We start from the raw sequence: 23,120 nt of genomic DNA, 5'->3' as shown, positions 1-23,120 counted from the left end.
TTTTTTAGGTACTATAAAATTTTTTTACAAAAACAAATTATATTTAGAAAACAATTTTCTTAAATACTATCTTATTTCACTATTTTTCGCTCATTTAAACGGCATTGGATCGATTTTAATGCGAAAACTTTATTTCTCTACGTGTGAACGTCATTCGTGATATGAAACATAAAAAGGGGAACAAAGAAATCCAAATTGTCATGAATAATTTTCAATTTAAAATCATTTACATATACTTAGCAACACACTGACATTTATATAGGTTACGAAACGTTTTTTAATGAATTTGAAATTCTATAAAATTGAAATGTTTCTTAAATACGAAATTTTTATGTAATTAGTATCGGTTTGATTAGAAGTCAATTGCGTTTCATGGAAAGAACTTAAATTCGAAAACTAAACACGTAATAAATGTAGACATTGCGTACTATACATATATACAAAAAATATTTTCTTAATAAAACAAATAAACGGAACTTCATCAATATTTCTTCGCAGAATTCGAGAATCTAAGGAGAATAGAAGAGCTCAAGATGAGCAGGAGGAGGAGGAGGACGACGAGGCTTATTATCAAATGTTTTGATTAAATGATGATTAGGAACAATTTTCATATGTACATGAATATTTTATTAGTAGTATTAGTTCCTCTTTTTTAGGTTTTCTTTTTTAAGTGCATTAGATATCTATCTCATCATAGCTTGAATTTCATCACAGTCGGTGGCAGCCAATTTCTTATGATTAAATTAGATAAGAAAAGAAACTCATCATACGATCCCATAAAAAATATATTGTGATTTTGAGAAAAAAAAAAGAAAAAAAAAAAAAAAAGAAAATGAATACGGCGGACATGTTTTTAAATCTCGACTCCAGAAATTTAAATTAGTTGATACTGATATTTTTAACATAATTTTTGCAAATTACTACTATATTTCCCCCTGAACTTATCCATCACGTTATATATATTTAATCAATGAATTAGTTTTTAAGTCTTATCTTTCTAAGTGTTGATTCAACATGAAATCAAATAAATCTTATCAAATATCTAATAATCTTTTGCTAAATGTGTCAAATAATTCTCTTTTACATCACAAAATTTATTAAGAATTTCTCTTATATCGATTTTATCCCCTGTCCGATTGATTATTACCATCTTCCTTTACGTTAATGTATAGAGCCAAAGCCTTGGCTCAGATAGTTTTCATAGATGGAATTGAAGGCGATTTCATTTATGCGTGGCTGGCTGGCTTGAGCGCTTTTTTTCGATCAAAACACGGTCATAGGATGTGGATGCGATTGCGGCATATCGTATTTATAATTTTGCAGGCAAATAATTTGAAAAATCAGCTTTGACGAACCGGAATTGAGAGACAATGCTATCGGACGTAGAGAGCCGCTTGTGGTGGTACTTGCAAGCGCCTTCTTAAGAATACGTTCGAGCACTTTAGCACTTTCTTTGATTAATTGCGATATGTCGGTTTAGTAACCGTGCGCTCAAACTCCCGCCAAGAAGTAAGACTTGGTGCCTTTTCTTTCTTAAAGCGAATAACCTTTGAACTTGTTCATTGATAACTTGATATCCAAGTTTCATCATCTTTATTGCCTGCCTTTGATTCTTTTTACTCGGCTACACATTCTTTGGACTTTCTTCTCGAGACTTGGAAAAGGTGAATGGTATGGTTTTATTACGAAGGCCATTCTGAAGAATATCTGTATGGACATGTTGGTGAAGAAATTCCTTAAAGATTCCCATTTCGAACGGCAAGGAGTATATTGGACATTGTGCATCTAAAACAACTAAATGGGAGAAGCTGTTCTAGTCAATCATTTCCACGTATTGAAAAGTAAGTTCAAAGCTATTACATTATATTCGGTTGTGTAATACAAAGTTGTGCAATTTCAGGGAAAATTTCCCATTATTGTTTCGTGGTGGTTTCAATGAAACTTTTTGATTTCTTCATCAAAACTGACTGCAGGTAATGCAGAATCATCGAGTAATCAACTGAATTTATGGGAGTCAAGTAATGAGCTCTAGAAATTCTAGTACAAAATTCGAATGTTCCAAGAAATTTTCACATTTTTCGTAAGGTAATTATAGAGATATTAAAAAAGTTCGAAAATTGAGTTGAATAATCTGAAAATAGGTTAATACTGTCTTACTTATATGTTGACTGCTTTCAAACATTTAAGAATGCAGATTTTTTCAGTATTCTCATCTTTAATTAAAATTTGTTGTACAAGACGGCCTTAAGGTATTTGATTCTCCATAAGATATTTGCGCAAAGTAAGTTAGATTTTTTCGATTCACAATTTTCATCCTCAAGGACGGCAAAACATTGTAGGCGCTTTAAAAAATAAAATTTTTTGGGTGCGAGAGAAGGTGTGAGGACAATAATATTCGGGAAAGTTACATTTAAGTATTAAAAGAAATATTTTTTGAAGAATATTAACAAAGCAGTTACAGGGTACGAAGTTGAGTTGACGTTTTTTTATACACTCCATCGAAGGATGTTCTTGCATTCCACAAGCACTTTTAGGTGACATGTATACGTAAGATTCTATGCGGAACTCAAATAAGTTCGTAGGCATGACATACAGATGAACGGTCGAAATGTCATGAAATTTTGACTTATTTCGTTTTAATAGTGGTATTATCTAAAAATCGACCTTATTGTGTGTTAGAAGGACGAGGCTTGCCGTGAACGCTATCGATGGTGCGATGTCATATGTAAAGTTTGAAAATTTTACTTCGCAACAGAAGCAAATTTGATGTAATTTATAAGGAAAGTTTATATTACGTATTTCGGCGACAAGAATTGAAAGTGATTTAGTGATTTAGTGAGTGATTATTACTTTCGTTTCACTACCTGGACGTGAATACATATTTTGCAATGACTGGATGGGTTCATTTTACAAACACACACAGAACATCTGAAACATGGTTTCCAATTAAATAATAAATCCTTCATATGTTAGCAAAATATTCGTGTGAGCCATGGAGTCGCCAGTAGTGCATTAAAGCTGAAGTTTTCATCTTCAACATAAAAATCGTTATTGTTGAAGAATCTAAGTTAAAATCCTTACGTTGTTTCAAGCGAAACATGATCGCTGTCAGGCTCGACAAGAATTCTATATGTTCCAACTGCAGATTTTTTTTTTTAAATTAGTGGAGTGATATTCTGCTAAATACGACACTATCGACACTATGAAACACTAATTTCTATATTAACGGTTTAGCATCTTAAACTAAACATAATTAGTTCTGATAAATCTATAAGTTGGAAAACATCAAGAACTTGCACAATCGCCCAATGTAACCAACCGTAACATACCAGACGTCAGTCCTTCTTGTCACGTAGTGACTAACTTATTTTTAGGAGGTTTTTGCAAGAGAAGCTTTGGAAAATAGACTAATGTGGTTCCAGTTTGCATAGGACGACTATTTCAAAACAGGGGATTGATCTAAAAATATTCGAATTCGTACCATTTTCAATATTAGTGGCAGCTGTGTACCAAGCTCCATCAAAACATTCCATAAACTGCAAACGAAACGAAGTGACAACCGATAGAGCGAAAATTTCAAATCGAATCTGAATACTGAAGCTGGGTCTGTCTCAAGCTATTCTGTATCCAGAAACTTTGTACTGTGACGAATCAAGCCACTCCCTCTTGGTGGGATAAGCTCAGCAGCTCCAGGTTTTTGTTTCACAAGAATTTTCCTTGGATGTTTTTATTTTCTTATGATTTCTAAAAGATTTTAATAGTCGCTTCTGTTTCTTTGATTTTATATTTTTAAACACAATTTAACAAATTCTACAAGAATTCTTAAATTCAAATAATCGTTTATTTTGTTTCGATTTAAACTCTTATGACAATTTTTAGATTTCAACTTTTATTTCTCGTTGCACTTGATTAGTAAACTACTGCAGATGAGTTTTATTTTTCCAGTTCGAATACAAATTAATTATCTTAATTTAAAAATCTATTACCATCATCAGTGTAACCGCACCAACCGGACTAAACTGTCCACTCTCTTTGCTTTCTTTATCTTAAATAACTTTCTCTAACTTACTCTAGCACTGACAAACTTGACTAAATTTCCGCTTAAGCTAATTACTTTCACCTTCTTCTGATTTCTCTTTACTTAACGCAAATTCTGCCTAACTTACTCTAGCACTCTCCCTCAAAGACGAAGAACCTGTGAGGTCGAAACAAGGGACGACTTTGGCTCCTCACAGTGAAATAATAATAATAAAAAGCATTTCCATTATACGATCAAATGTATGAAACGGGACCTTCTTGCTTTTAAAAGATAAAATAACCGAAAAATACAATCACAGTCGAAAATACGAATATCATTTTATAATTTTTGCTTGTTTGATTTAAAGTGAGACTTTGCATCAATCAGAATTGGCTTTCTTTGAAAATGTCTGTATTGTCTCAGCTTCTGCAAAAAAAAAAAAAAAAAAAAAAAACCAGAAACAGAAAACGACCGCTTGTAGGAATTTGTCGACAATTCTGGAGAGATATCTCTTATTGAGAAGATTGGCAACACTGCTCGGTCGCATGTGTAATATCATCGATATTCTAGCGATTATCTTAATAATTCTGTTTTTAATATAACCGAAGTAATCTACCGAATAATATCTGTTGCTTCATTAAATATTGATTTAATCTCGTAACTACACATATTCTGCATTTAAATTACTAATCATTTGAGGGAGAAAAATGGTAAGTGAAAAAAAGTGAAAAGTGAATACAAGGAGAGCTACTACGAGTATACACAAATAAATCCGTAGTTCACAGCCTAATTTAATGTTACGTTGCATGCATGAATAAAATAACTTATTTTCTTTTTGTATTTAATCAATAGTAGTTGCATACAATAAAGCAATTCGTTCTTTTTTAATATGAGCCAAGTAAATGAAAACTTTGGACACTCCCTCTGTAGATCGAATAATTGAATTATTAATTAATTCAATTGGACAAAAATAACTTTCATTTGACCTTCGATGCTAAGTTTGTGCGTGTATTTAAAAATTGAACCTAATATATGTGACTTAAGCCATAAAAACGTTTGTATCTAACGGTGTTCTGTGTAATAAAACAATAAATACAAGCCTTTGCAAGTGTCGTAAAGCTATAATAGTACACTACAGTTATCGTTTTACTTGTGACATTTGAACATACATCGAAGACTTAACTAAAATTTTTGATTAAGTTTAATACATTGACTGTGATTTGAATCATTCCTGTTTTTGGTATAAAAACCCGATTCTTTTCAACGACAATAAGTTTAAGTAATAACTTCTATCTAAGATACAAACTTGAATGAGATAACTCGTATATATTGACATTAAATTAATAGCAATTATGCGAACTTTCTTCTTGATAGGATCAGCTTGAAAATATGCGGCTTAGCAGGATTAGTAAACTGATAAGAATTGTTTTTCTTGTATTTATGGAAATTTTCAACACATTCATAAGTGCGTATGTAAACTTGTGCGTCTGAATTATGTTTTTATGTCCATTAACAAATCGTGGCTGTGTTTTTTTTGTCAAAACGTTTGCGACAGCTATAAAGTACATACATTCTTGATCAAACGAGTTGAACATTCTGGCAGATAGGGCAGATTGGCTAGTGGGTACATCCACAGCGCAACGTAAATCGAAAGCACCTTTCCTTCCCCGCGTTTTTGCTAATTACTCATAAATTGTAATACAACAATGAATTTTTCCCTGTGCATTTTATCACACCTGGTTTGTGCATAACTCGCACGTCCATCCAAGATAAAGTATCGAAAATCGTTACTATTATTTCTTTTTGCTTTTGAAATAAAGACGGCAGTTGCAAAAGATAGGGTAAAAGCTGAATATTTGTTACTTATTATACCCTACACCAATTGCGATACAAGGATATATTAAGTTTGTGGGGATATGTGCAACACTCACAACGACTTGATATTGACGCAATTTTTATTTAACCGAACGATTCGGGATCGCTTTCTGAACCGATATAAGTAAGTTCGTCTGTCCGGTTTTCCGTTTTCTTTTCTTGTGTTGAACCTGCAGACCTCACATTTTGATATATTTTAATAAAATGTGGTACTCCGACCAAAGACAAACGCTATTAAAAATGAAGTGGATTCTTCATCCATTTGCCAAATGACACCTCATTTTGAAAAGTTGTCATATGGATAGCTTTAGGTAGGTGTAGGGCGTTTTATATTGCGCCGTGACCCATTACAGTATTTTTATTATTTTTTTCGCTGGAATTCTTAATCGTTTGAAGTTTTTTTGAGATTAAAAATGAAAAAATATTGAGTGATAGCTAACAGTGTGATGGCTAGAAATGAGCATAACATTTTACGAAGAAAATAAGTGAGTTAGAGTAGATAAATTAGATTAACCGACTTACTAATAGCACGGTGAGAAAAACTCGCCAGGACAGTTATTTCGGAAATCGAACGTTAGATATAGATCATCGCATTAGTATCTTTTCAGTATTTCCTTAAGCAAGCTTTCTTGGAATGCCTATCTAATAAAATTGAAATTAATTTCGATAACTGTGTTTTTGCCAATAAATTGACAATACAGATTGACAATTGCCAAACATAGCTCGTAAACTGAATGTAAAAGCGGTGAGAAGCAAGCTATTTGAGTGAAGTTCAATAACTCATGCTTTCATGAATACCTATGGAACAAAATGAAAAATCTCACTAATACCCCTTTCAGTGCAAGCACACAGCTCGCTTTTCTTCGAAAATCGATCCTTCTAAAGATGTCGTGTATAGTGACCATCAGCTGTCCTTTATCATTAACTCCCTAATCTTTCACGCAGCTCAAACATAAACAAAACTTCAAATACCTTGTCGAATCACTGCAATGAGGCGAAGTATATAATCAATCCCGTAGTTGAACTGCATCTAAAAAAAATACTTAAAGTTAAAGGGACATTTAAGGTACTAAGTTAATATTTTAAGGCTCGGATACTTTTACTGTATAAAGAAATGAGAACAGTGTTAGTTTTTACTAAAGATTATTGTTATTTTATATTATTCAGCCTGTAGGGACCGATTACAAGTTGTTTTGAATAAAATTTAGCCTCACTGTTCTAGTATTTCGAGAGGGAATTGTAACGCAAGTTTTCCTCGTTTTTATTTGAATGCTTCCCCTAGTTTGGAGAGTACACGAATTCGAGCATCACACAGTCCGATTGAAGTAGCTACGTCAGCTCTAAAAATTTCAAAAAATATCTAACTGAAGTTTTTATTTTTAGGCTGAACCAATCCGTGTCGTAGTTACTGGTGCTGCCGGTCAAATTGCCTATTCACTACTTTATATGATTGCTCGTGGTGAAGTGTTTGGTAAAGATCAACCACTAATTTTGCACTTATTGGACATTCCACCCATGGTTGATGTTTTGGAAGGTGTTATTATGGAGTTGACTGACTGTGCTTTACCGTTACTACGCAACGTAGTTCCTACTACGGATCCAGCTGTTGCATTCAAAGAAGTTGCGGCTGCGTTTTTGGTTGGTGCTATGCCACGTCGGGAAGGAATGGAACGCAAAGATTTACTCTCAGCAAATGTAAAAATCTTTAAAATTCAGGGTCAAGCATTGGATAAATATGCCAATAAAGATGTTAAAGTGTTGGTTGTTGGTAACCCAGCCAACACAAATGCCGCAGTATGCGCCTATTATGCGCCCACTATTCCACGAGAAAATTTTACGGCAATGACTCGCTTGGATCAGAATCGCGCACAGGCACAAATTGCTACCAAAGTTGGTGTGCCCGTAGCCGATGTAAAAAATGTGATAATTTGGGGCAATCATTCGTCTACTCAGTTCCCCGATGCTAATCATGCCGTTGTAATGATAGGCAATACAGAAAGATCAGCCATCGAAGCTGTAGGTGATGCTGAATATTTAAAAACTTCATTTATTGAAGTCGTGCAAAAACGTGGCGCCACAGTGATTGCAGCTCGTAAAATGTCCTCGGCTATGTCCGCAGCGAAGGCTGCTTGCGATCATATGCATGACTGGTGGTTTGGCACCCCGGCCGGAAAATTTGTTTCAATGGGTGTTATGTCTGATGGCAGCTATGATACTCCTAAGGATGTAGTTTACTCATTTCCAGTTGAAATAAAGAATAAGCAATGGAAAATTGTTCAGGGACTTCCGATCAATGATTTTGCAAAATCAAAAATGGCTCTTACTAGCAAGGAGTTATTGGAAGAAAAGAATGAAGCGATGGCTGTTTGCAGTACGGATTGACTAGCTAGCCCGTCGGATTCAAAACTGTAGATGACTATTGACCAATCTTCCGTCCTCTTTTAGGGGAGGATATGACATACATAATATATATGCGCGTTTTCAATATTGACGATGTGCACGATGTTTTCTTACTTTTATACGCAAACAAATCTATAACAGCGGTCTTGTATAGTTTATATGTATTATGTATGTATGCATACACATATATATAAAAATAAATGATGTTGTGGTTTTTTTCCGGCAATCGTTTCCGTGCTTTTCCGAATTAATTCTATGGTTTCATGTAGGCTACAGCCAATCAAAACACATGTTTTTATAAAACGTACTGCCAACGAAATATATGTATTTGTAATTAAACGAGGTTTACAAGCGAATTGAATTATATTTTATCGAGAATTTGTGGGCCCGGATTTCTCGTTTTAATTGGGATAGAGTATATCGTAATGGCCCGGCCTATAGATAAGAAAAACCTTGGGTGTTTGCCCCTCAGGGAAATCGTGAGCCTTTACCATTCCACCTTCACCCCGGTCCATATATTCAACGCGTACACCTACTCCCAAAGCTGAACAAAGAGCAATGATATGGATATGATCTGATTCTTTATACATGGGCTCGACCTCCTGATGCCGAAACTCTTCAATAGTATAATTGCCTTCTATAAAATTTTGATAGAAATCTGCCTCCTCTTCAAGTTTGCCTGAGGTAAGTAATCGTAAGTAAACGACGACATAATCTGAATAGCCCTGGTCGTTAAATACATTGTGCAATTGTGCACTCATATCACCTTCGGATGTGGCATTTGGGTCTACTTTTCTTACAACTTCCATGAACTGAAAGCATATAAATATTTATTTCGTTAATTTAAAAAAAGTGCGAATGCCACGACTGTTTTCACTATTAAAAATCTTCTTAAATTACATACCGTTTCATGAAAATCTTCCAAAGTGAGTCTTGGAAAACCTAATTCGACCAACTTGTCTTTAGAAGTTTCAGCTAATTGACGAAATTTCTCATAATCGTCTTTGTTTGAGATCAAATGCTCCAAATATGCATAAGCGAACGCCCTAAAAAAACAATTGCCATCGGGACGTGTGCGCCGCATGAACGAATATTTACTTGCCAGGTCTAGAATTTTGGAAGTGAACACTGCATCACCTAAATACTCTTCATTTAAACATGCCACCGGCAGTTTTTCGCTAACTAACGGAATAGTTTCACTAATCTGGAAGATAAAAATCAAACATATAGAAATAGCGGTTCCTAATGTTGAAAATGTCTATCGATGCAGACCTCTTTTTCAATTTCCCTTTGCTGTTGCATTATTAGCTCGTCCCTGTTGACGTTGTCGTTTTGCTCCAATTTTTCCATGATGTGTTATTTTCAATTATTTTTAAAAATTACAAAAATCACAGTTCATCAATAATTTCTTTTATTGTTAGCTTACTCAAGGTTGATATAAAAAAGCGCCTGTGTTTATTTTTAGCGTTGCCACTGATGAGTGCTTCAAAATACAAATTTTAAATCAATATATCGCCGCGATAAACTACTAAACAGTGACTATGAAAATACTTTTCATCCAAATCGCGAGTACGTCGCGAGTAATTTCTGATCAGATCAATAAAGGCAAGTGTCCCACGTGCTTTGTATTCCGCCTTATTTAAACGTCTATAATACAGCGACAGACATTAAGCAGTAAATATTTACAAGTTTTAATGAAAACGCAAGTCTAAAATGTAACATGGCCTTATTATCGATACGTCGCCATCGCGAAAATAATATTGACTTCATTTTTGAATTGAAAAACATCGAGTTAAAAGACCCAAGGGTTAAGCGTTAGTCGTTTTTTTTTTGATTACCATACTTATACGTTGTGATATATTGTTGCACTATGTTTGCGAACTTTTCAGCCGCTATTCGAGAGCTCGTACTGCTCCCATTACGCATTTTTGATGGTTTCGCTCTGGGCTTAGGTAGTTATAAGTTACACAATCTCTTCTTATTCACCTCAACTCCTAAAAAAACAATAATTTCCTTATATTTGTACTGATATACATGACAGCGCTTATATATTAAATATAGGCATGTAAAACTGGTGCATAATGTCGGAGACTTAAAAATTAATTACCCCAGCGCTTGTGTATAGAAGTTGTCGTTGTCTTTTATTCACTACGGAATACATTGGCTTTCACTTTTCCCAATAAATTTTCTTATATATAATAACTATTTCTGGTAAGTCACATCGTTACATTTAGATGACTAATTAATTTATTCATTTATCTTTAATTTCACTAATCGTTGTAATTCGTCGTTACGCCTTATGTAATACGGACTCTAAATGAAGGTTTTGATTGTGAAACTTCGAAAAACATTTTTTTTCTTTCATTAATTTCTGGAAAATTTAGGTATTAGGCTTAAAAAAAGCTAGGCAATATTTGGATGCGTATTCGTTTCGGCAAAGTTAAATTGAATTGATATTAAAAACGTGAATATAAAACATTGAAAATTGAGTAACTTGTCATACTTGGAAAGTCGACAAGTTCCTGCGTGGTCCTGTTCATTCCTATCAATGGATTTAAAGCCATAGTCTAATTCGTACGTAGTAGTGGACGCACAAAAAATCAATCATATAATATGGCACAGAGATTTTCGATTCAATCCTCAGCGAAAATCGGGGCACTGTCCCCAAAATTTATTATGATAAATTTACAGTTTTTCCACAAGTTAAAAAAAAATATTTCTCAACGGCGCGAGTTGAATAGGAAAACGTTTTTATAACAAATGTAAAGTTTGATGATATCGAATTATCGTTAATGTGCCATCACAAAATCGGCAGTGACTTCATTTGTGAATTAAAATTCCTGGACTTTTAAGTAAACATAGGTGTAGAATTGGATATTACATTACGTATCTGTTGTACACATAAGATTTTGTCGTTTTACAACACTAGCCGACTATGGTAAATTACTTATTGTGGGGAAACGACTTGTACATCATCTTTCTTGGCATCGAAATAGAAATACAATTCGCATTTTGCAATGAATTTTAACAGATTACGTGAAACAAATACCGACGGCAATTCGCATTTTGCAATGAATTTTAATAGATTACATGGAACATAAAGCTGGCGGCTTTGCAAATTAAACGATCTGGCAATTTAAGTTGTTAGTTGGGCACTCAACCATTTTTGGCAATTTATTTATTTATTATAAGCGACTCTGTGCCCTGCCTTTCAACAGGCAATTCAGCGAGGGCGTTGTTTAAAAATTATGACGGTTTAATTCTAAGCTAACTTGCAAAATAAAATAAATTAAGAAATTTTATAATCGCGAATTTTATCAGACTTTGTAGAATCGAAAGGCAGTTTACGTTACAATTTAATATTTTGTTTACTAGCTTGTATCTAAAGGAATACCAAATTTTGTCGTGGATTTTATTTTGTCGAAAATATTGAAAGTGCTTAGAGAAGTGGTTTACCTGAATGCTCGTGTTGCTTCTTTTACTTACTTAGGTGCTGGTAAGCCGAACATTTAATATTTTCATGAATCTTAAATGATAATAAAATATAATATTATTTTTTATATTAATTATCGAAACAGTAAATATATTAATTTTCTTTCTGCGACAACCTTACGCTGGTCACATCCTTAAGTTGGTCACAATCTTTTGTGGGAAGAAAGGATCGATACTTAGATTATAACTTACACATACACATGCAATAAATTTAACCAGATAATAAATTCTTTTCTTTTAAAGCTCACTTGAGATTTGAAGCCACTTGGGCGGATAACTTGTAAAATTAAATAGTTTAGTTGGCGCATTTTCCAAAACACTATACATGCATCTACAGGAGATGATAGAAGAGCAAAAGCGACCAACTCAATTAAAAAGAATCGGAAACAATCAGGAAACCATTAAAAAGAATAATTTCTGTTATATATATTTTTATATATATTAATAAAGCTATTTTAAGTATATAATAAAGCTATTATATAAATAAAGCTATTTATATTTAAATATAAATTATATAAAATGTAACAAATATCAATTTATTTATTTACTTATTTCATTTAATGATAACATAAATTACAAACTAGAAATTATTTGATTCGTAAATGTACACACACACGCTCACATTCTTCTTTACGTAAATAAATTTGTGATATTTGCTAAATTTGGAGTTTACAGATTAATTGGGCCGTAGAAGGTAGGCAGTTAGCTGCCGTCCTCACTAACAAAATTGGACGTCTTGTTACCGTAAAGGACGTCCAACACAAATTTAACGCAATTAAAACGCACCTAAAAACATTGAACAAAACAAAGGCACAGTCCTGTCCGTGCAGACAGGACTGTGCCCTTTCCTATGGTACGCCATAGAGTTGAAGTTGTGGCACGCAGCAGACAGACTGACGAAACAACTAGTAAGAGACGGAAAATTAAAAATTATAATGGAAAGGGATTATGAAGGAACGAGGGGGGAACTAACTACCGTTGGAACCGTTGGTAGTAAAAGCCATGAAAATATTAACAGTAGTAATAATAATATATCAAATGACGAAGGACCTTCGACATCCGCGAAGGCGATGAAGGAATTAAAAGAATGGCAACAGCAATCAACACCAGCATGGAACGAGCAGCAATCAACACCAGCATGGAACGAACAACGATCAACCTCCACATACTGCGAACGGCAATCAACCCCGACACAGAGTCCGCCAAAAAAAAAACAAAGGCACGAAACAGACCAGCCTGAAGAGCCCGCAGTTCAGGAGGAAACAGCAGCCGCAGTGCCGGATATGGAGATACTGCGAGAAATCGTGAGTCGATTGACTCCTCACGACAAAATAGTAACGCTGCAGATAGACGAAACGTATACCAGCCTGCGAACGGAATATTTAGACGAGGAAGATAGGCTTACTGGATGCGGCCATGTGGAGGGACAAAAAGAAAAAATATACAGGACGGTATATATAATAGGAGCACGAAGCATATTAACACCGTTCAATATGCTACTCGGCACATATCACATCATAAAGTACAAAAGAGACTCAAGATTAGCATTACAATTATTAGATAATTATATTGACTTGGCGACGGACATAGGACGCGACTTTAAAGCAGTGGTTGGCGACCGAGGCAGTCGAAACAGAAAGATGATGCAAAGCTTTAATAATGGCATCTATCGGAAAAAAACCAAAGAAGGACGTATTATTAAAATCCGCCTGATGTACGATTACATCCACCTAGCAAAAAGCTTCTTTATACATATGAAAGAAGGCAAGCACTTCGACTGCAATATAACAGCATATTTAAAAAAGCGTTATTTTGAAAACACGAACAAAGAAGCATGCGAATATTGGGTAAACAGAGGTGTGGTACCAACGGTCGTGCATCGTATGGATTTCCCCGAATACGTCGCCTATTACGCGGACGTGACGCCAGCGTTCATAAAAACGGCGATGAACAGTAATGCGATCAGAGGTCCGATAGTGGAACGGACGTACAAATTTATAAAGGCGGCAACAAGATTTGTGAACGTCTTCCATAGGAAGACAATCAACACGTCCACTTGGCCACACCTGAAAGGCACATTAAAAGAAGCGTACAAATACTTTAAAAAGTATTTAACAACAAATCTGTTGTCCATCGAGATAAGATTCACGATACTCAACTTTATCAAAATTGTTGACAAATTACTACGGGCTTACCCTGAAATTTCAATTGCAGGGTACAGGGTAAGCCAAGATATAATAGAAAGATTTATCTGCAATATGGCCCCAACTTACAGGAGGAGAAGAAGAACGGAACACGAAATCGAAGTCCTGGTGCAGCGATTGATTGCGAAACAAAGAGATTATTGGAGGCAACAAGATGGAACCATCGGCGACTACGACCTCGTCGAAACATTGGGTTACCGAATCCAAAAACAGGCCCAGCAAGACTTTCGGCCACTTCACCTGGATGGCGCAAAATACAAAAATGTAACAACTCGCCGACGAACGCTACAGCATGCTGATACTTCTAGATACATGCCAGATACTTCAGACTGATGACAGGGTATGCTGTAGGAAAATATATAAGAGATGAAGTGTCAATCATGCCTTAATGAATTTACAATAACAAAAAGAAGCGCGGCAGAATTGTGACAAAAAACAAGTACGATAACAACATATTATCGTACAAATACCTTAAAGCGGAGTTTTTGAAAGAAAACGTTCAAAAAACGTTTAAATCCGTTTATAAAATGGTGTACGCAGTTTGCGAAGAATGCATGCCTGACAAAAATCTTGGGAAGGATATCCAAGTAACCGCCTTAAAAAAACTACGATTCTTCAAAACGGAAGGATGCTGCCCAAATGGAATGGAGCACCGAAGAAACCTGCTGGGTTATGCTATAAAATTGGCGCTACGCGGCGAAAACTGGCTAGAAGAGCCGGTTTGCAACGTATCATCATTCTCCAAACAACTGCCGGACAATTCATTAATATATGAAAGACTGCCATAGGCCAACGGTAAGTTCTCGATCAGCTTTATGTATAAAATTTAGTAATTATATTATTTTTCTTTTGCAGATCAAGGTGTTAATGACAGCCGAACAGCAGCCATCGTATTTACTTTTTATTTAGATCATATATATTTATACGTTTTATGTATTTATGTATTATGTACGTATATTATCTATAAATGAAGATTTTGTTTATTTACCGTTAATATTGTAAATATTATTATAGTTTTAAGACAAGTATATAATGGTGTAGGCCTAAAGGGGAGCCAGCGATTTAAAACAATTGGCAACGCACCTAGCACGGTACCTCAAAGGTGGTGTGGAAAACCGTGAAAAAAAAATGAATGGATGCGTCAAATTTAGCAACTGTTCGGTTTTCTTAAGTGCTTTAAGCAAATGAAATAGCAACTTTAAAATTAAACTATTAAACAAAAAACGGGCATAAAGGAAAAGGTGAAATTGAAAACAACAAAAACAATAGTTTGACTTGTTTAAAACAACGTAAATCGTAAATCATAAACGTTTATTGAAATGCGACGATCGTTATCGCGATATTATTAAGCAAGAACCGCAGTAGTTGGAATACGATTAATTAAATGGGTCGCAGACTATAGTTAACTAAAAGAGATATAACAATTAATTAACCAGGCGCTTAGGAAAATCGTCCGACATGCCTGCTAGTGAATTTCCTTCTGTTTGCACTTTCCATCGCGTTGATATTTTCACACACTCTGCAATAATTTTAGTAAATAACTGCCAAAGTTTTTTAAGCATCGCTATGATGTGAACATTTGAACATATTTAAAGAGTGAATAGTCGCTAATGTTGGCACGCATAATTTAGCATCCCTGTTTTTTCTTTCAACATATGGTGTTACATACCGTTTCATGAAAATCTTCCAAAGTGAGTCTTGGAAAAACTAATTCGACCAACTTGTCTCTTAGACGTTTCAATAGTTTCACTAATCTGGAAGATAAAAATCAAACATATAGAAATAGCGGTTCCTAATGTTGAAAATGTCTATCGATGCAGACCTCTTTTTCAATTTCCCTTTGCTGTTGCATTATTAGCTCGTCCCTGTTGACGTTGTCGTTTTGCTCCAATTTTTCCATGATGTGTTATTTTCAATTATTTTTAAAAATTAAAGAAGATTTGCATTTTTTTAAATCTTTTAATTATTGTAGACACGAAAATATATTTTCTTTATCTTTTATTGCTTTTGTTCGTTCTTCTTTCCTTTTATTTTCTCAAAGTACACTTTTTGTCCAATAAATTACTTTATTTAATATACAATCGTTTTTTTCTGAATTTTTTCACTTCAAATACAAACTACGCTGCTCACAGTTGTCTGATGTATGTATTTTTAAAAAATTACAAAAATCACAGTTCATCAATAATTTCTTTTATTGTTAGCTTACTCAAGGTTGATATAAAAAAGTGCCTGTGTTTATTTTTAGCGTTGCCACTGATGAGTGCTTCAAAATACAAATTTTAAATCAATATATCGCCGCGATAAACTACTAAATAGTGGCTATGAAAATACTTTTCATCCAAATCGCGAGTACGTCGCGAGTAATTTCTGATCAGATCAATGAAGGCAAGTGTCCCACGTGCTTTGTATTCCGCCTTATTTAAACGTCTATAATACAGCGACAGACATTAAGCAGTAAACATTTACAAGTTTTAATGAAAACGCAAGTCTAAAATGTAACATGGCCTTATTATCGATACGTCGCCATCGCGAAAATAGTATTGACTTCATTTTTGGATTGAAAAACATCGAGTTAAAAGACCCAGAGGTTAAGCAATACATCAGCCCTGTTAAATGGCCTTAAATGGCAAAGCGGTCGGCAATAAATTAAAGCGATGTAAAAACAACAAACAATAGCAACAATAGTAGTAAAATAAAGCATATTGTTGCTTTTCTTTCTTTTTTCAACTTTATTGAAAATGTTTGGTTATTATAAAAAATACAATATTAAAATAATCTCATAATAATAAGTAAATAATAAACTAAAGCCTAAAAATATAATTGCAATCTACAAGTAAAAAACAACATATATAAAATGAATTTTAGAAGCGTCTTCTAATTATACTAATTCATATATCTTATTTTGATATCCTTATTTCCAAATTTCTGGCATTATTTTTGCCACCCTATTTCAATAGTCACTTTTTTAACACAGAGGTGTTACAAAAGCCACTCAATGAATAATTAAGCGCTTCCAAAACTCAAAACCAACTAAAGAAACAAATTAACCAAGTAGCAACTGCTAGGTGACTTACTTTGTCACTTGCTTTAATTACCGCACTGACCCAACTGCAGTGTAATAATTTCGCTGCATTTTGTAAACTTAGCATCTAAAGCCATCGACTTTGCTGTAAAGTCTAAGCGTTGTCTTGGTAGTCAAGTTTCTTTGCCTTCGGCCGAATTAAATATATATAATGCAAAATAAATGTTTTATATATTATTATCGTTTCCAGGCCTGCGAATATAAGCGAGGCTTCATTATGTTTTCCGCCAAAGGGTGTTAAGACAATGAAGCTTCGCATATATTCCCAGGGCTGGGCATGTGCTTAGATTATAAATTTTTCATAAACTGGGAGATAAATTTGATTTATAAATCTTCACATATGTTTATATATCAATACCTCATTTATAACTTTGTCAAATTTATAAAATTTTCAGGTTGAAAATCTTTTCCGGACGTGGAAATATAAGCGGAGTTTCATTATGCTTACAACGAGGTTCCGCTTATATTTCCACAAGCAAGTAGCTGACACAATAAAAGCCTGATTTGTCTGACTTCAATCATTTTATAAGACAAAGCAAACAAATCTACGCATATCTAAATAACTAACATTTTTTTCTTCTTTTGTTTGAATAATATATTATTCTGCAAGACAATTAACAGCAAGCTTCAAACCCTTTCTCCCAAAATTTTTAATTTGTCGGTAGAAACATTTAAACCTTGCTAACCGCTCTTAGCTTCATATCTATTCAAAAATCACCTTGTTTATTAATATGTTACATATGTTTGACAACGCTTTTAGATGAACATAAACACATCGCAAAGTTCCATATTGGCCGTTACTCGTTGTAACCGATCTTTTCGACAATGCTCTCTTTACCATGGCATTGTACCCTTGTTGTACTCAGGTTTATGTCCCCTTTTAATTACTTTCTATTATTATTATTATTATTATTTTCAACATGCATGAAACGTGACTAGAACTCCCAAATACGAGTAAATTTCGCAGCATCTGAGAGCAATAGAAAGAGCGAATCTGAATTTGTTTACATGTGAAGCCACCTAATGGGTATGGTGGAATACTCTGAGAAAGGAAAATGTATAATTTTTTAATTGTTGTTGCAGAATCAGGTGTTTCAGTTGTATAATTGCGGATGTGTTTTATATCTTCATTTATTCACAAACAACAACCGACGATTTTATTGCCATCTCTGTGTTTAATGTGAATAAAAAGAGATAGATTTCTATTCTGTAAAGAGTGAAGGTGTATTGCATTTTGCATTTGTGTCTTGTCTGACGTGGTTTGTATTGCGGATAATTTTTGTCTAAAGGAGAAAATGTGTATATGTGCACAATGAAATATGCAAATAGGAAATGCATTAAAGTATAGGAGATGATATAAAAGAGCTAAAATAACAACAAAATTCGAAATAGTTTGTATTCATTTTATTACATAGCTAGTGATAAAATTTGCCGCTAAATTGTGTAAGACGAAACTAAAACAGCTGAAAAACTAAATATACCAACAACAAAAGTCAAAAGAGCCAAGGCGAGCAGCCAGCTGTTATATATAGAAAAGAAGCAAATTGAAAGAAAAAATCTTAACAAACAGCGAATAATCGACATTATTGCAATCTATTTTATATAGTGAGAGTGTATTGGAGAGCGTCACTTTTATTGTGTCAGTGTATAAGTAACAGGGAGTGTGTAAAGGAGAATAACAAGGCAAACGGAAAAAACACCGTTTTTGGGTTTCGTTGATGTTTTTGTATATAGCCACCGATTCTTCTGTTGCTTTTGTTTTTTTTTTAACCTGAAAGAAAAGTGAAAAATCAAAACAGAACTCACAAAGACCTAAAAAATATTTTAAATCAGAAGCCAAGTGAAATATTTCAAATTAAACATTATAATAAAAAATTGTCGCCGGAAAATTACTGCAAATAAGTACAGGATTCGCATACAAAAAACCACGTGTTTTTAAAATTATAATATTTTACATCATATAAAATATTCTCAAAATTTTGAGGATAGAAGTGCACGTTGATATATAAAAAAATTGTGTTCACTTTAAAAAAGAAAAAAATGTCTGCACCAGTTCCAATTAAGACAGAGGAAGTTATATTGGAAAACGTTGAATACAATAGTGCCGAAGAATTGGATGAAGAGTTGCAGTAAGTAATATATGTATACACATATTTACAAGTACATCTACTAAAAAGTGGTCAATTTTAATACGCAATTTATTGATTTTATGTACGCCTGTAGTGTAATATTTTTGTAGTAAACGTGACGGCAATCATAGCCATATGTTATTTGCAAACATGTACTGCGTATATATATATATATATATATATATATTGAAAACAAAATAAATATATTGTAGCTGTTTATAGAAAACATATGTGGATCAGATCTACGAAATCGGAGTATTCGCCTCACATCGCTAGAATTCGGGATTTTTCTTCAACGTTTAACAAAAAAAAAAAAAAAAAAGAAGAAAATATGGCGCAAAGACACCGTGTTTTGTCATTTTTGTTTCATTTTTCACTTCATTCCCAGTACAACATTTACGAAAAATTAAAACGAACGAATAAGTAATTCACGAATGAAAAAATTTCTCCCATCTTTACGTTATTAAATTTGTTAATTGCAAAACTTTAAAAATTTTGGTTTAGATCAGCTGCTTTTGCTTTTCGTCTTATCCAGGTTTCGTAGTGTTTGGTTTATCTATTAGATCGCCTTTTTTTCATTTTGACCATGTGTAGCTTTATTTCTTTTAGTTACTTTGTTGCTATTGAAACAGCTGTACCGGCAAATGTAGTGACAATCGCAATAAACCTAACAACTGGAAAATCATATAGTCCATCAGTAAACCAATTACTAATCAGCTTTGTATCAACGACAATACAATAACATAAGTCGTATTTATTTTCTCAATATCATGTGTTTTTTTTTTTGCTTATTCAGTACGCCGTTGTCACATTTTCTTTGGAATGTATAGTTTGTCACTTTCATTCCAGTATATGCCGTTATAATAAGCGACGATGTTATTCTCTTATTTTGAAGCTTTCTTTGTTTTTTACTTATATGTATACGCATGTGTATGTAGTGTAGGTTTCTGTTTAGGTGCAGCGAAATTGTATGCGTTTAGTAAACACTTGTTAAAGCAAGTCATTTGAGAACAGTGGCATTTGAAAGAGTCTAATGTGTGACCGTCTTTTATAAATTACAGCCAATTTATGGCGCAATATATATTTGTACATACATACTGTTCATATGTTTTATTCAATGACTACTGATTTTACTTGAAATAAGAAAGCATAGTCGGACTTTAAGGGAAATTTATTCATATTATTTTAAGTAGTTTGTTTTCTCGAATGCTTCTGATCATTCGCTATTTCTAATCCTTTATGGTATGCTAATAAATTTAAATATGTTTTATTTTTTTTATATTTCCCGTCTAGTGCCCCTTTTTTAATAACCAATCAATATATATATATATAACCTATAAAGCGATAAAGCCTTATGTGATTTGTTGCATGTATAGTGAATTATTTAAATTTTGGTTACGAAAATTATTTTATCGCAAAACTTTACTTCTTTACATTAAGTGTTTATAATTATCCTTATATTCTTTCTACGTATACGTTTTCGTTTAGAGCCTTTGTTTCTTTCTTTGCATTATCGGCAGAAACATTTCAATCATATGATACTATAACGTATGACGCCTGCATTTGTGTCTAAGAAAGTAAATAAGAACAGCTGATTAAACATAAATTCTAATACTTAACATTCTTTTGGTAATAAAAGAACGAAAAAATTAAATTCTCAATTATATCTAATGAAAACATTAAGGATTCATAGAAAAGAAAGGCGCAGTAGGCATTGTTCTATAGGAAATTTAATTCAATTTTCCTGTTTACTTTTAGTTTTGTTCACGTACAGGCGTTACCCAATGCACATAGCATTCTCTTCTAATTTAATATAAGTTTACATACAACAGCTGCTTGCTTTATGCCTTTGTTAATAATCACACTCTCAGTAACCCCACAAGTTTTATTTCCAGTCGTTTCTTATTCGCCTTAGCAATTTTATGTGGAATTAATTGCGTTCTACTAAAAAGGAAAAAGTCAAGATAAGATAATGTTTAGAAATCTTGCAACATTTATAAAAAAAGAAAAGAGAAGCGCGGCTGTTTTAGATGTTTACATGAACTAATTGCATCCGTTTCCGTAATTTTGAACACCTCTGAATAACTTGTTGTTGCTTCGGTGCCTAATAGTAAAGTCTGTTTCCTCACCACCCTAACGTCTGATTGGAGCGTTTTATAAATTTCATAAAATTTTTTTTTGTGACGTTCAACATCGTTCATTATTATTAGTAAATGACATCGACAGTGTAATGCACTTAAAGTAGAGCTAGTTGTCTGGCTTACTAGACCGTTATTATAGTGCTGTTTTGTTGTTGGCAGTTTAAGCCGGTTAATATATGATCTTATTTTTTATTTTTTCTATTGTTTGTTTTTTATTTTTTCTATTTTGTGTTTGGATGTGCTACATGGTTTTCTTGAATGCAGTTCGCTTCTATATATAACGCAACAGATTCATTGGAAGAAAAAAAAAACAAACTGTCCAAATATATATTGTATAAGAATTTTGATTGTTTATATTTAGATATAAGAGCACATTATTTGTGCGCACAAACGTATGTACGCCATGACATGGGTCATCATTAAGTTTAGTTTGAATTTCGAAATCATCAACCTTCAATACATATATTTGCGTGCCGCATTGTAATAAAGTTTATAATTTTATACGTGCTCCTAAAGCAGCCCATATAGGAGAAAACGTAATCTGAAGAGATAGAACGCGATCCTTTGCAATCGGAATTTATGCTAATATCTAAACGTTTCAATTCGTACGTAGAGAACGTTCCAGAATGCATTCAGTTTTTATTATGCACCGTCAGTTACGGCGGAGTATTATTTGACCGTGCCGCGATATCGAATGTGAGATATATTTTTCAATAACGCGTGCTTACCGTATCAAGCGATATTTTTTCTTAATTTTTTTTCAATATTAAAATTAAAGTAATAACTTGTTGTTCTTAGTGTTGCATTATATTTAACGATTAAATCGATCAAATCTCAGGAATACAGCAAATATCTATAACGCAAATCCGTCAACGCAATCCGCCTGTTGCTGAGACATTCAAGATTCCAAAATTTAAGCAGAAACTGAAACTTGACATATCGGGTTTATGCTTAAGTTCGTAGGTCTTATGCGTCCGCGTGTCGTGGGTGCACATCGCAATACAAATCTTGTTTCCTTATTAGATTCATTTCGATTGATTAAAAACCTTTGTATTTATTTGACAAACAACGTCACGCGCTTTTGTTTTTTTGCGGCGATAATTACATAAGAGAAAAATTTTAATTTTATACACTGTATGTATATATATACAGGCATGACAAGTACTACACACATATATAAATTTTGTATGGCGCCAATTTTATGTGACAAAAAAGAAAAGAAAGAAAAGAAAGATATTGTAGTGAAGATCTTTTCGTGCTTCACTACAAACATCAGTGCTATTTTGGTGGGACACACATATTTGGTTTTATTTTTATACTGACTAACGCGAAAAGCTCGTATACTAGTTCTCCCTATATACTCGTGACATCCAGAGACATTTATCGGGTTGACAAGCACACGCATAGTTTAGTGGTATCCATTCCTCCTCCCCTTACAGAAATGTTCGTTTCTTGCAAAGTGGCTAGACTTGATCGATAGCTTTAAAGGAAGCCGACGCTCGAATGTGTCGGCGTTTCTCCGATATGTTTAAGCCGCAAATGCATTGCGACATGCTGTATGGTGTGTCACATGATACGAAAAGCTAAAATTTATCCATTGATCTGCTTGCAAATCTGCTCGATCGGCAAGTCAAAAATTATTGATTAAAAATATAAAACTTGAATCGGGTGTCTATTTGGATTATTGAAAGTTTCAAAACCTTTACATAAAGTGTAATGAAATATTGTATATAAACCGCCATTATTTCGTTTTTCCGCAGAAGGTGTATACATATGCGT

The 23,120-nt window shown here is 33.6% G+C and overlaps 4 protein-coding genes across 5 annotated transcripts in view; 3 read left to right on the top strand and 1 right to left on the bottom strand.

Annotated features, from left to right (window-relative positions):
• The first annotated feature begins 4,536 nt into the window (after window positions 1-4,536).
• LOC119633292 (malate dehydrogenase, cytoplasmic) lies at window positions 4,537-8,382 on the top strand. Its single transcript, XM_038026777.1, has 2 exons — window positions 4,537-4,728; window positions 7,277-8,382. The coding sequence occupies exons 1-2, from the start codon at window positions 4,726-4,728 to the stop codon at window positions 8,273-8,275; spliced, it is 1,002 nt and encodes a 333-aa protein (XP_037882705.1). The 5' UTR covers window positions 4,537-4,725; the 3' UTR covers window positions 8,276-8,382.
• Window positions 8,383-8,602: 220 nt separating this feature from the next.
• LOC119633293 (ubiquitin thioesterase otubain-like) lies at window positions 8,603-9,737 on the bottom strand. The gene is made up of 3 exons (XM_038026778.1): window positions 9,566-9,737; window positions 9,198-9,497; window positions 8,603-9,105 (listed from the first exon to the last, which is right to left on the bottom strand). The coding sequence occupies exons 1-3, from the start codon at window positions 9,641-9,643 to the stop codon at window positions 8,695-8,697; spliced, it is 789 nt and encodes a 262-aa protein (XP_037882706.1). The 5' UTR covers window positions 9,644-9,737; the 3' UTR covers window positions 8,603-8,694.
• A 2,728-nt stretch (window positions 9,738-12,465) lies between these two features.
• Window positions 12,466-14,814, top strand: LOC119633290. Of its 2 annotated transcripts, XM_038026776.1 has the most exons (3): window positions 12,466-12,592; window positions 12,637-14,270; window positions 14,338-14,814. In XM_038026776.1, the coding sequence occupies exons 2-3, from the start codon at window positions 12,721-12,723 to the stop codon at window positions 14,357-14,359; spliced, it is 1,572 nt and encodes a 523-aa protein (XP_037882704.1). In that variant the 5' UTR covers window positions 12,466-12,592; window positions 12,637-12,720; the 3' UTR covers window positions 14,360-14,814. The 2 variants fall into 2 exon arrangements, with proteins under 2 accessions (XP_037882704.1, XP_037882703.1); XM_038026775.1 differs by lacking the exon at window positions 12,466-12,592 and having other exon boundaries at window positions 12,637-14,269; window positions 14,337-14,814.
• Window positions 14,815-18,311: 3,497 nt separating this feature from the next.
• The window catches only part of LOC119632873, a 30,022-nt gene continuing 25,213 nt past the window's right edge, over window positions 18,312-23,120 (top strand). The window contains exon 1 of the mRNA XM_038026017.1: window positions 18,312-19,200. Coding sequence (XP_037881945.1) covers window positions 19,112-19,200 — 89 coding nt within the window. The 5' untranslated portion in view covers window positions 18,312-19,111. The remainder of the gene's footprint in view (window positions 19,201-23,120) is intronic.

The sequence above is a fragment of the Glossina fuscipes genome, unplaced genomic scaffold (genome assembly GCF_014805625.2).
Source record: "Glossina fuscipes isolate IAEA_lab_2018 unplaced genomic scaffold, Yale_Gfus_2 2, whole genome shotgun sequence".
Taxonomy (NCBI): domain Eukaryota; kingdom Metazoa; phylum Arthropoda; class Insecta; order Diptera; family Glossinidae; genus Glossina; species Glossina fuscipes.
Note: the sequence above shows the minus strand (reverse complement) of the source record. Positions and strands in the feature narration are given on the sequence as shown.

Coding starts and splice junctions, on each gene's coding strand:
- LOC119633293 (XM_038026778.1), bottom strand. CDS start 9,643: ATGGAAAAATTGGAGCAAAACGACAACGTCAACAGGGACGAGCTAATA. Junction 9,498..9,565: donor AAAGGGAAATTGAAAAAGAG/GTCTGCATCGAT, acceptor TTTATCTTCCAG/ATTAGTGAAACTATTCCGTT. Junction 9,106..9,197: donor TGGAAGATTTTCATGAAACG/GTATGTAATTTA, acceptor ATATGCTTTCAG/TTCATGGAAGTTGTAAGAAA.
- LOC119633290 (XM_038026776.1), top strand. CDS start 12,721: ATGGAAAGGGATTATGAAGGAACGAGGGGGGAACTAACTACCGTTGGA. Junction 14,271..14,337: donor AATGTAACAACTCGCCGACG/AACGCTACAGCA, acceptor CAGGGTATGCTG/TAGGAAAATATATAAGAGAT.